Below are 13,857 nucleotides of genomic sequence, written 5' to 3' on the forward strand. Positions count from 1 at the left end.
GGAGGAGCCAGAGTTATAAATACAACATGCAGTGTGGGGTGGAACAAGACCCTATGCAGAAAGATAAGAAGAAAAGGGGGAAGACGGGGTGGCAGCGGCTTATACTGCTGATAAAATCAAATCAACCTGTGACCTCTGCCTGACCAGATGGCAAAGAGAGAGCCAATTTAGGATTATTCATGTCTTTAACCATTCAAACTTACTTTGTTTCATTAGTAGAAGCCAATGGACACTGGTCTAAAAGTATATTAAAACTCTTGGCATTGATGCTAGAAAAATAAACTTTTTCTTTGATAAGGTGAAGTAGCTACATTTTATTTTGGAATCTAGACAACCTTGTCATCAAATGTTTGAATAAAAAAAGATGGTAGTTAGATAGATTAGTCATTAAGACGTATAAAGGTAATTGAATGGGATTTTAAACCACATTTTCCTGCTCAAGGTGAAGTTGACAATGGGAAACAGGAGATGCACAGACTGACTGATGCTGATTTAGTTGAAAGAACTTTTGTGCTTTCTTTGGACAACTCAATAACAAAACGAGGAACCCGTTGTGTGAGTGGGCAGGCTTGGCAAAGGCAGCCATGATTGAATTGTGCCATGACACCCCACCCCACATAACAGCTCCTGTCAAAAAAACATAGGGACTCAAACTATTTCTCAGAAGCATGGGGGCAAGGCCAGGGATGGTAAACCAGTCATCACAGAGAACATCCAGAACTTAAAATCCACTGCGGGTACTTTATATGATTAGTACAAGATCAAACAAGCTTAAATCTAAAGCACTAAATTCTTCTAAACCACTTTCTCTCCATTAAAATACTTGTATCTTCTGCCACAATCCACCACCATTGTTGGCACTGTATTTGGATTCAAATTCAGTCACACATTTACATACAGTGGGCTCTGATCTCCATCTGATACAACTACATTCCACAGTTTCCGTTCCACCTGTTTCATTGTCCTATCTATGCCAACGTATAGCTCCCTTGCCCTCATCACCTCATCAACTCCAAGCAGTCCCGTACTAAATTGAGGAAGGTTCCCCCCAGACTTCTCTAAAGAAGCTTGGCGACATGCTGACTGGCTCCTACAAAAACAGATTAATCATATTTAGACTGGTGCTGCTGCGCTCAAGTCAAATCTCTTTCGGAGGTGTTGAGTTATCTCTCCTGTCTCAGTCTTGTGGAGAGGGAAAAATGATGCCAGGGCATAAAAATACCTTGGTATGAGTTCAGCGTGTGGCAGTGCTGAGTGCTGTAATGTAGGGTGCTGCATGGGACAGAGAAGGATCTGACTGAGGCTCTGTTGGCAGGCTTTGAGTAGATGGGGCTCCGGGGCACAGGAAAGCCGCTCAACATAAGCCCAGATCAGTCTAGTCCTGGGAAGACACTGTCAGGGCTCCACTGGGAGGGGCAGGCATCCAACAGCTTTTAATAGACATACCATCAATCACAAGAATATGCCTCTCTGCTCACTGTCACAGACACCAGCTGATATAATCCTCAGGGTCGCTACGTCACCAAGAAATCAGTACATACCGCACTAATTTATTTTACTGTAAGTCCCTTGAGCCCTCTGTCTTTTTCTTCACTCAAACAATCCGTCACTATCTATCTTTCAGTGTGTAATTATGCAGAGAGGTTTTTCTTTCCCCAAACCTCACAAGTTTCCTCTCCCTCATATGCATGATGTCAGAAAATCATTTTGTACCCTTAAAAAAAGCATTAGACCTCACACAGATTACTTCTTTTTTTTAACTGTATACACAGTGACAGTGGTGCCTCCTTGTTCCTGCTTCAAGCCATCCGCCCTAAATTCTGTCGATGAAGGTTCCTTTCTGCATTTGACCGTTCAAAGAAAACCAGCAGTGGATTACATATTATACAAATTTCAAACAGTGAGTAACCTGAAGGCCAGTCTGTAATATAGAGCTGGATTGCATGTAAACTCAAAAACAAACCCACAGAACTGACTCCTCTGAGGGTTGCCATGATTGAAAAGTTTCGGGGATAATTGAAAATAGAACAGAAAAACAAAGAGGACAAGAGGGACAGAGAAGACAGCCTCGTGGACCATGTAGGATGAGGTGGGAGGGAAATAGTAGTGGAATGACTGAAGGTGGAAGAGGTGCCAGGGTAAAACATAAATAGAGGAAAGGCCCAGTAAGAAAACAGTTTCTTGGTTGAGATGAGGGGTGACTGAGTGTCAGAGAGTGAAAGTAGAAATTGAAAATGCTGAATGAGTTACATGAAAACCTGAAAGGAAAAGATAGCAGGCCGAATGGAGAAACGGAACCTCTCCCCAACATGATGAAGCAAGAGCCAACGGCTGTTAAAAAGTGAATGGTGCGAAGATGGTTGTTTACCTGGTCGTACTCCAGGGCCCCGGGGTAAAGAGGCCAGCCCAGAAAAAGTTCAGCTATCACGCAGCCGAGCGACCACATATCTATGGCTTCACAAAACGGCAATCCCAAAATAATCTCTGGAGCCCTGTGGAGCAGAAAACACACACAACGGTTAGTATACAGGAACAGATTAAATATTAAAGTATGTAAATGTGGTGTATGACTGCAGGAAATAAAATCTCAGTAAAAAATGTGCACATCGTTCCACAGAACTTCCGAACACAAATTCAACTACTCACGTAACACAAAATTTCTGATGAGAATATAAACAAATGTTTTATAAAATGAAAACTACTAATCTTTAGTAACCGACATGCTCTACTTTTCAGAAGAAAAATAACATTTACATGTTTTAAAAGAGGACAAATAGTTCACATTAAAACTGGACTTATAAAAAAATTTTTGCCCCCCCTCAACTTCACCCTCCCTGCATGTATTATGTATGGCTCTGTAAACTGGTGCTGAAATCTTGAGCAAATAAAGACCCATTTTTAACAATGTCATGGAATTCCTGATGATGGCCTGCTCAGATGGGATTGTGTGCCACGTGTGCAACAGTGCCAAGTGACATGTAAGCCAGTGTTGTGCGTGGACAGGAGTCGCCAAGCGTCAGCAGCCCGTGCCAGTGGGTTAGCAGGTCAGCCAGGCTGGGATCAGAGCTTTAACGGGCTGTTGTATCAGCTCGAGGCTGATAGAAAATAAGAAGCGCAGTCACTTCATCTTTGCCTACTTGCTGGCTCAGTGTTTCCTTTCATTTATAGTACTCTAAGACCACGTCAAAAGAGCGGCTGGTGGTGACGCAGGCCTGTCAGCACCAATATAGGTAAGACACGCTGACAGTCAAGAACTTTATGTTTAGGACACACCACAAAGACATTACACTTGACAAAGCAGTGACAGCATGAAGTATTCAGAGCTCTTTCATCTGATTCAAGCCTATCTGCGACGTGTTGACCTCCAAGCTCATTAAAAACGATAAGACACAAGGACTATCTGGCACACAGACTCTACATACTAAATGGGGATTTTAGAAACCTTTGGAGAATAATATCTTGCGAGTGACAAGCTGAAAGTAATGATGCCGTGAACTGGCTAAATTGATGGTGTGTGTAAAGACTTGGAAACATTTCCTTATATCACTTATTTGATGCATCAACAGCACTGAGAGACAATTCAACGTAACTGTATATAGTCTTTATGACTGTAGCAGCAGCAGCAACTGATTTTTATTTCAACCATCCTTATTTCCTGCATAGATGACAGCATTGCTCAGAATAACTCAACTCTGAAATTACACTTGTGAGAAATTTGAGCAATGGAGATACATTTCACTTCCGTTCAGCACAAGACATTCCTCAACAAACCATTTACTAACATAAAACAATGCAGAGCACTGAAATTATCCAAAGAATGAGGATCCAATGTCAAGACAACCTGTTCTAGCGGCATCCTAAGTTTGCTGTTCCACAAAGCTCGAAATACCAACTAAGGCAATCCTGCCCTTTCATACGGAGCGTATTTAAAGGGATCCAGCAGACAACTTCTCGATGACGTCTTTGGAGCCATATGGGACTGAAAGCATGTGGGACATATGGACGGCAACAGCAAACACAAGACCTGCTAAATTAAGTTTTAGACAATTTCATCACATGGTAAACACAAATGCAAGCAACAGCTGGCGCAGTAGCCAACATAGCATCAGAGGACCAACCAGGCAGTTATGCCAACCATTTCAGCCTCACAGGCATGTCCTATTTATAAGGAAAAGGTTTTCCCTGGAGGAGTGAGGAAATCGACGCCACATATCAACATGTTCCTGTATTCATCAGGACACAAGGCTGACGTAGAGAAATACTGTAAGGCTGATGAGTACAACTTGAGCAGTACAACCGAGCCTCAGCGGGTGGGTCTTGTAGTTGGAGGCTACCCTGTAACCAAAACTTGTTATCACACCCTACCTGATTAGTCAATTGCCGATTGAATGGATTAGAGCAATTATACGTAGCCCTACATGCTACTTTTATTAACAATCCTTCCCTAGTTCTAAAAAAAAAAAAAAAGATGGCCTACTAACTAGGTTCTACGCAAATGATGAGCACTATGACAAAATAATGGAATATTCTGGATTTATAGGGATTATTGCAGTTTTTATTCATGTGAAACACAATGTGTCAGCATGACTGACTAACTGAGGGCTGTAACGCTTCATCTCTGACAGCATGTGATACAGATGTATCACATGCTGTCTCCCTGGACTTTCTCCAAAGAATAAATCAACTGAAATAATCATGCCAATAATCACCTTCGGCTTCGGTAGTCACAGAAATAAAAAAAAATTAAAAATCGAGGACAGAGATCAAGAAAAATATGGACAGAATATTCATGAATCGTCTTCTGTCAAGCGCCTCCTCATTTGTGTATTACAGGTCCCACCAAAGATTGAAGTGCTTGTGGGTACACAGAGGACAGTTACATTGTGTGGTTTTCTTTTCGTGCTTTTGCTCTAACCTTTTCCTGCTGTATGCACAGTAGCAGTGCAACATTTAATATCACAAACTGAAATAAAGAGAGAAAAATAGACGTCAGCAGGTTTTTTCTCCTTTGGTTTAGGGTTCGGGGGGGTAAGTGGATGTTGCCATGGTTGCACGGCTCCATCCTAATCAATGCAACCAAAGCCTCACCGCCCTCCTATGAAACCAAATCTGTTTTCCATTCTGAGGATATGACGTACATGCTGAGGGGCCGCTGAATGCAAGCGGAGCAGAAGCCTTGTGACTGTTCACTGCCACGTGCAGGAGCCCCAGAAGAAACGGACAGGTGCAACACAAAGCAAAGTGATGGACCGATATCCTGCCTTTTGTTAAGTGAACGACACACTCCAACTTTATGTCGCACAACAGGAATGGTTGGGAACAGACGATGCGTCAATGGATTGTCGAGGAACAGGCACAAACTAAAAGACAAATGATGACACACAATGCATCTGGTCGGCACTTGCACATTTGAAATAAACTGCAGAAGGAGTGTCGAGTGTAACAGGCAGCCAAAACGAATATTATTCCAGGCAATGACATGATGCCTCATAACTACCCCTAAACAGGCAGTGATTCATCCAAAACTCATTTAAAATAACAACAATGCAAAACAATAACAGATCAATAAAACATCATTATACTTTTACAGTCTATTGCTTGCAGTCAATCTGCTTCTAAGGCTTTAGTGTGCTGCAGAAACTGAACACGTTTTTCTCGGTCACGAGACAAAGGTCTGTTGACTTTTACGACTGCACTGGATGAAAAAGAATGACTATGAGCGAGACCTGAGTTGTCTATCATATCACTTTCTCCGCGCAGCCTCAAAGACTTCCACAGAGCCTCAAGTTTTCTCTGAAACACCTTCAGAGGCAGCAGAGGGGAAAACAGACGCATCTTCAAAGAGCTTTGTGTGTCGGCTAGCAGCATTGTCAGATGCTCTTTCTAAAACATCTCCAGTTCACGTCTGCGCCTTTTCTTTTTTTTTTATCACACGTAGAAAAAAGTTCATTGGGTTGAATACACTTAGAAATCGTGTGGATATGTGTTTCAACAAGGATTGTATTTAAATAGATTTAGCAGACACGGTACAGTTCAGATGTAACATTGGATTTTAGTAAGGTCACTACAGAACTACAAAATCTGCACTGGCTGCCGGCTTTTCTTTAATGGAAACCATCACTAACAAACTGTAATGCACAATGCTGAGCACAGCAGTAACAGCAGGCCTAGCACAGGCACCACTGTGCCAAGTATAACCTGCCCCCACTGCAGGTATGATATTCAGCAAAAAATGACTAAATGAAACCCAAACAGGGTGGAGCAATGGCAAGATGTTCCCACCAGATTTTACAGCACCTTCGTGGACAGGCTCTGATCTATAAAAACAAGTCTCCTCGGTCTGTTTGCTCCTTCACCTTAAACTGTTACTGCCCTTCTTCTTCCATCTACATCTTTTGCTCTTTCACCGTTTGTCCCTCATCCACAAAGAATTTAAGGCACATTTGTTTGTAGAACCCAAACTGGGGTCCATCAAATTTTAGTTGATGATTAATTGTCACACAAACTGTTTGTCTTTTTATTGTACGACAAAACTATCGTATATTCCTAATAATAGTTGAAGAAAACAAGGTACAACTTATGGAAAAGGGCAATTAATTGACCGTGTTGTTTGCCTTTGCAACTAAATCCACAACGTTATTGTCAGTAGACGCTCATCAAATAGTCGTTGGTTGAATATTAGAAATTAAGTAACTCAAGAAAAGTTAGTTGCTTTCCTGTCAAGTTCCTTTAAACCACAGCAGAAGGAGTCAAAATGAGATGATGTCATTAAAAGAGTGCCATGCAAACCTTTAAATTGGTTCAATAGTGATTGAAAAATTACATTTATTTTTTTATCCAGCCGTTTTTATACAAATGAATGGAGATATTTCTCTCGATTACGCAAAATGACTGTGGTAGGCTCAAATAATTGCCATAAGGCGATTATGGAGAAGTTGTGACGGGCCTAACCAACACAAATATGATCCATGGAAAGACTCCAAAACACATGGATGAAGGGATCCAGAAGACAGTCCTCAAACACTGTCCTCAAAGTATGCCTCCTAGCTCGGCACTGTCCTGCTGGGGAACAGAACCCATTTGACTGTTGAATATATTGGTGTTGAGATTGCAAAATCATTTAAAAAAAAAAAAATAAATTAAAAAAAATGCTAGTTGTCATAATGCGTATGTCAAATCAGTGTTGATGGTAAATGTTGTATTGAAGCAATAAATTCTTTCATAAATTATCTATCTCTGGGAAGCAGTTGCAAAAGCTGTTGTTGTTCCCGCACCAGCGCAGTCATCTGGCATGCAGAGTGACGTTTGTGGAGGCTGAAAGAACTACTGGCTAAATGAGCCGTCCGGGTAGCCGCACCAAGACAAAGTCTTTCCCCTTGTACTGCAACTAGCTACGTTTTCAACTGCAAAAATAGCATCCAAAAGAAAGTGCAGAGGATGTTGTGGACAAGGATACATTCTACAGAGTTTTTGTTGACACAGATATTCAGATGGATATATTTTAACCAGACTCTACGGCCGAAGAAATGCAGCAGAGCGAGGACAAGTTGCAGCTGCATTAAGATGTGCAGAAGGATATGGCAGGCGAGTACCATCTTACAACTGATCTGCAGCGGCTGCTGGTGCCTTCGCTCAAACTACCCTCCAACGGCAACAGAAACCCAATCATTCCGCTCAATCACGATCAGTTTTCTTAGCATGTGTTGTTTGTGTTTACGAAAGCTGCTGACATTACAGTATGAGATCACCACTAGTAGGTTCCTGATAAATAACCACTTTCTTCTTCCCTGTCTGTTGCTCTTTGTAGACAATATCCTCTGGCTGCTTATAGTTTCTGTGGTTGAAGGGGTGCAACAAGGAGAACGACTTGGCAAAGGGAACAAAAGGACTTGGGGGCCAGGCGACAGAAGATCACGCAATGCATCCTGGTACATGTAGGCATTGCTGGTATGGCTCCAATAGCTGGAAAACGCCCTTTCTTGGTCAATAAAGCAGCGGCTTGGATCAGTCCCTCCAGGATTTCGCAGAGTTTTTTGGGGATTGTTGTGATCAGAAATGCTTGATATGCTGGGAATTTTCTCAAAAATTGCGATGTAATTTGAGGAGTTTTAAGTGAGTTTTTTGCGTCAAATTGCGGGAATTAGAAAAATGTGCAAGTTCAGAAAGAAAAATGTGATTTTCTTAAGCACTACCTGATAAAGGAATAAATATGTAATTACATCCTCTGATAATAATCATGCTGCACATCACAGAAATATTTTAGTTCTAATCTTTTTTTCATTTATTTATTGAACTTAGAGAACTATGGGGCTAAAGGTTACAAAAATAAGTCACAGGAGTGACGCAGTTTTGACTGTAATATAGATACAATGACTACATCAGCTGTCAAAATTAGAGCTTCAGATGCAGTTTAATTCATGTTAATTCAACACAGGCCTGCTGTATTCACAAAAACAAAGTGCAGTGTCTTACAACACGTATTCTGTACATTTTCTGTAGCACACATAATCACTTCCATTGGTAATAAGCATTTCTTTACAAAATGTTATTATGAAAGTTCCACAAACCCTCTCCACTTCTGCTTGTTCCAGTTTGATCCGGTGCTCAGAGTTTGTTTTGGTGAGGAGATGAGAAGGAGAACCATGCTGACTGTAAATGTGAAATTATTTGTGTTAATAAAGTGAGTTCTGTTCTTCTTACTTTATGCTTGAATACTTTCAGCACAGCTTCTGCATAATACTTGTGTAAGCACAGACTTTTTCCGGTGTGTTGTTGATGAAGTCGAACCTGATTAAAAAAAAAAAACACTTAGCAGACATGCATATCACAGAATCTACATTTTGAGAAATTGGCAGGAGTTTGCAATTTTTTGAATTAAAAACAAATTAAAAATTTTTTTTTGCAAACTCCCGCCAATTTCTCAAAATGTAGATTCTGTGATATGCATGTCTGCTAAGTGGTTTTTTTAAATTTTTTTATCAGGTTCGGCTTCATCGACAACACACCTGAAAAAGTCTGTGCTTACACAAGTATTATGCTTTGCAACAAGGGCCAGGGCAGAGAAGAGAAATTAACATCTCTATTTAGTATTCATGGCCATTATGTCACACTCCAAAAATAGTCGTCGGATCCACCCTGCTCTGCCCTCAAAGCAAGAAACCACGTTTAAAGTGGAATCCAACAAGCTCACAAAGGCAACAGCAAATAAGGGTGGCTATTGGGGGTGGGGGGGTGGGGGGGTGTCAGTACCACTGCATGCTTATACTGGCCTTTCAGTGAGATTGTTTTGATGGAGAAATCCATTTGGGCTACACTGCAGTTGGCGTAAGCTCGGCCACAAAGAAAAACTGACAACAGGGTTACTACATGGTGGAAGAATGGGCCTTACTGCACGCCTCCTCCAGGAGCTGTAATTCAACACACTGTAGGAGCACCCTGCATTATTCAGTGGAACACAAAGGCAGTGTAGCCAAAGGCGGAGGGAGTACTTGCACTCTGATCTGGCCAGACCTTAGATTAAGGATACAAGGCTTTAGACACGTTTCACAGATGTAAACCACTCAACATGCTGACATGGAGCCAGTGTTAAAGAAAGCCTTTTTCCACTTCCAGGTGGAACGTGTTTCTTCTTTGTTATTTACATGGTAAAAACAAAGTATTCTGAAATCAGTTGCAAAAGCTGGTTCTGGGGTCAGGATGATAAGAATCCATGCCTGAGGGTCATTTAAATGTACCAGGGCAACTTTGCAACAATAAAAATTTTTTTTTTAAAAACAACATTGGCTCTCTTGGACACTTATAAGGAAATAAGTACACATGTCAAATAAATTACTTAAAAGGTGACAAGTCACGCTTGATGAGCGATATTTGAACTTTAATGTATGCAATTATGCAATTTATGAGGAAATGAATTCCACTAATATAAGTACAACGTTATATACAGTTATGGTTACATATGGAAAATAACCCACACTTTATTAAAACTAAATCTCTCATGGACAAGCTTTCAGCTATTCTCATCCTTGAGAACAAAATATGTTTGTGTCGTTGCCAGCCACGCGGCCTTAGTCATGAAAGATACCGTTTCAAGGTGGAATCTCACAACTATTACTTGGAAATTTGACTCTTTAAGCATTTAATGTCTGAAAAGAACAACAAGTACAGACTTTCTGAAAAACAAAGCTGATCTTAGACTTGAAGCACTTTGTGCAGTTTTACTTTTCTCGATTACATTGAAACTATTAAGCTACTAACTCAGAGGAATGACAAAACGACCATCACTTATTCAGAAGCGGTAGTATAATAGCACACTGTGGTACTTAAATGCAGCATCTAAATGTAGTATTATCATCAATATTGTAAATTATTCAAACAATATTTCTTTCATAACACAGCAGCAAAAGTCAAGTACTCACGGAGTTTGGTTGGCACATACTTAATGTAACAACTAACTTGCAGCTTTGCATGGTATTCAAAAGGATCTTTTGCTCCATTGTAGGCAGCAGCTTTAGCAACTCATACCAGTAACTGCATAATATTGTATGAAAACAATGTGATCATTTCCGCAGCACCAGCAGAATCACGTGGTGCCAGAAATATGAGGGTTCTCATGGGCACCCCAACTGGCATGGCAAAGAGTTGGACTGAGGTATTCAGCAGGGAGCTCGAGACATGTGACTACAAGACTGAGATAATATAAAGAGAGTCACTTCCATCGCATTCAAACATTCAGTCTTAAGACAAAATCAGTGTAGATACATAGCACTAAAGTGGACTGACAACAAAGTGCTCCCATCTTGTACAGCTTCATGAGAACTAGCCTTGTTGCATAATTTAGGTGATTGCTAACTGACAGATTGCAAGCCAGTGAAAGCTTCTGTATATGAATACGTGGAAATGCTCATTACAGCTACGAGCTGAGAGAAGCAGAGTTCATAAAGGAGGGGATGCATGCGTACCCACAACTTCCCACAGACACAAAACAAGTTTCTAAGACTGTATGGAGGATTATTTGCTGGCAGACCTAGTTTTCAGGGAAAACTTAATCTAGTAGTTTAAGTCGAAATATTCCATGTGTGGACAGGAGAATGACCCACAGTTTATGGTTTCATAGAGATCCACTGTGGAAAATCTAGAGAGGACTAATATGTTCCATTTCCATCAAATTTAAATCAGCCTGAATCATTCCTATCAGTCTGTGAAATTTTTATTATTTTATTGAATTATAAAGTTGCCTGGCTTCAACTAAAAGACATGAATTTAACAAAACAAGTTTATATTGTGTCAATGAAAAATATTTCCTGGTAGAGAATTGTATTTGTTCCTGGGGGTGCCTCATAATTACCAACAAGATTAGAATAATCTGACAGAAAATGACATGCACTGATGTCAAAACAGACTGTAACAGTATCTATAGTAAATAAATACCCTTTAATATTTGTAGATTGATGATGCTGAGAACTGTGAGATCTCAGGCTTCGCTGACCGTGCAAACCAGGGTGGCAAATTACAAGTGGCTGCTGGCCAAATGCTTGTAAATTGTGGAAGTGGCTGGTGTATCCGTCAACCTTATTGGTTAAAGTGGGTGATAGATTTCAGGTATCCACCAATAAATATTTAGTGCTGTGCACAAAACCAGACACACACAAATGCAAATTGACGTGGAAATCAAAACAGCTGACGTTGGTGATCTGGTTGACCTTGAGCGAGTAAGTCAGAGCTCTCCAGTGTTTCAAGCTGTCCTTATTTCATTCTGGCTGCCTATGTGTTTCACCATCTATAGAAGTCAAAGCACACTGGCCGGCGTCCCATGTGCTATTTTAAGTAACCCTCCACTCTCAGCCTCAGCAACGCTATTGCCTCACAGTATGCTTTGCATACACCTGAACAGAGGAACAACATTATAACAAAGCATTTTTTGTTTCACTTGTGTTTCATCAAATACTTGATCCTGACAGAATAATCAAATGAAAATTCAGTCATAATAACATATAAAATATTCATAGTCCGTGATGGAAGGTAAGGAAAGTACCTCTGCCAATGCAAAGTATTTTACAGTATTAAAATACAGTCCACAGTGTACATTTTTGGATAGTTACACATTTTTTGGTTCCGTTGGCTCTGTGCTTCAGTACATACAATTTTAAATATAATGTTAGATATTACATTAACGTGCAATTTTTCAACTTTAATTTGGGTAGATAACTCAATATTGAAAGAATTATTTGTAGTCCTTCTTACAAAAAGTGCCCCAATTGCAATAGTTCAAAAGTAATTAGACACTTTCCTCCTAAATGTTTCTTGGGCAGCTGTTGTTTGAATGTTAATTCATAAAAGAGCATACACGTGGCTCTGGAAGGATTTAGGTTATTCAGACTGAGAAAGGGCGGTCTGTTAATATGAAGAGGCTAAAAAAAAACTGATATTAAAAGTAGTCAACAGTTTAGGTAATGGTAAAAAAAATAAAAAAATAAATAAGCAGGTGCTCACAGGAAAACTAGAAAAGGACAAACAAAGAAGAGGCCTCTGAAGCGTTCCACATTTATCTGTAAAACATGGTGAGGGCTCTGTTATGTCTTGGAGATGTATGGCTGGAATTGGTACACAGGCCATTATTGATGATTTCACTGCTGGCAGAAGAACGGGATAAATGTGGAGGTATGCAGGAGCATTCTGCGTGCTCAGACTCAGCCAAGTGCATCAGAACTCATGAGCTTCTCCGGGTGAAGAGGTTCAACATCCTCGAATGGCCGAGTCGATCATCTGATCTCAGTCTGTATTCCACCAACTGATGCAAAATCAGTCAAACAGGCCTTGTAGTGTGACATGATTGAAGAACAGCGCTGCAGTATCAGGAACATAGCACAACACCATGATGAAAAGTTGAGGATGGCCACATTTTTTGGTTTTTATCTGCCAGTTAAGACATATCCTACGACGTGTTCCTTGATGTCGACCAATAGAATGACAGAGTGCATTTGTAAACGTGGCGAGAGGATCATTGGCATTAAACATAGTCCCTCTGCAGCCGTGATTGACAAATTCTTGACCCTCCCCTGCGATGACACAGGAACTCGCACATGAACGTTAACAGTGATTGGTCCCGGTCATACTTGTAATGTATCCAGTCTCTCAACAAGGACACAGCAAGACTTTATGGCACTTTGATCGTGTAATCTGACATAGTTACCATCGTGAAAGACAAATATATCTAGTTGTCCGAGCTCGGCTTAAAGGCAGGAAGACCCCACAACTAAAGAGAGCTGAAAGTGACTGCAGTGAAGGCCTGAGAGAGTGTCACCAGAAAAGATAGAAAGCATCTGGTGATATCCAAAGGCTGAACACTTCAGTTATTGCCTGCAAGGATTTCCCACAAAGTACTAAATACGCTGATTTTGTGAGACTTCATGTGTATCTGTTCAATTACACTACTTTTTTAAATCTTTGGCCACTTGGTGTTACGAGGTAAACAGTGGGCATTTACATTGGGCTTTATCTCCTTAGTGGGCTCAAAGTGCTTTATAGTTTGCCTCCCATTCACCCACTCACACAAACATGGAGGTGCTCGCCTGCCAAGGGCTACATCTTCCATGCTATCCTGTTTGTATTGTTCTTAATAAACTTACATTAAAGCTGTCGCTTGAAACTTTAATGTAGCACAACGTTTGCACTTATGGAACTATTGTCTATCTGTGACCAGTTAAAGATGCAAAAGAAACTGGAAATACACATTTTCACTGACCCCGTTTCTCTGACACAAAACAAATGAATTCTGGTGCGAATGACGTGTGCCCAGACAGACCCATATTGTCGTTTAGCACACTCAACTCAGCATTATTGATGTATGTTGTATCAAAA

The 13,857-nt window shown here is 40.6% G+C and overlaps 1 protein-coding gene across 1 annotated transcript in view; it reads right to left on the reverse strand.

Annotated features, from left to right (window-relative positions):
- hipk3b (homeodomain interacting protein kinase 3b) overlaps positions 1 to 13,857 on the reverse strand; it is a 38,890-nt gene that overhangs the window by 11,916 nt on the left and 13,117 nt on the right. Inside the window, exon 3 of the mRNA XM_069693640.1 lies at positions 2,369 to 2,492. Coding sequence (XP_069549741.1) covers positions 2,369 to 2,492 — 124 coding nt within the window. The remainder of the gene's footprint in view (positions 1 to 2,368; positions 2,493 to 13,857) is intronic.

The sequence above is a fragment of the Brachyistius frenatus genome, unplaced genomic scaffold (genome assembly GCF_029030835.1).
Source record: "Brachyistius frenatus isolate BFR_SWC_R1_liver_20210118 unplaced genomic scaffold, ASM2903083v1 Contig_15, whole genome shotgun sequence".
Lineage (NCBI taxonomy): Eukaryota > Metazoa > Chordata > Actinopteri > Embiotocidae > Brachyistius > Brachyistius frenatus.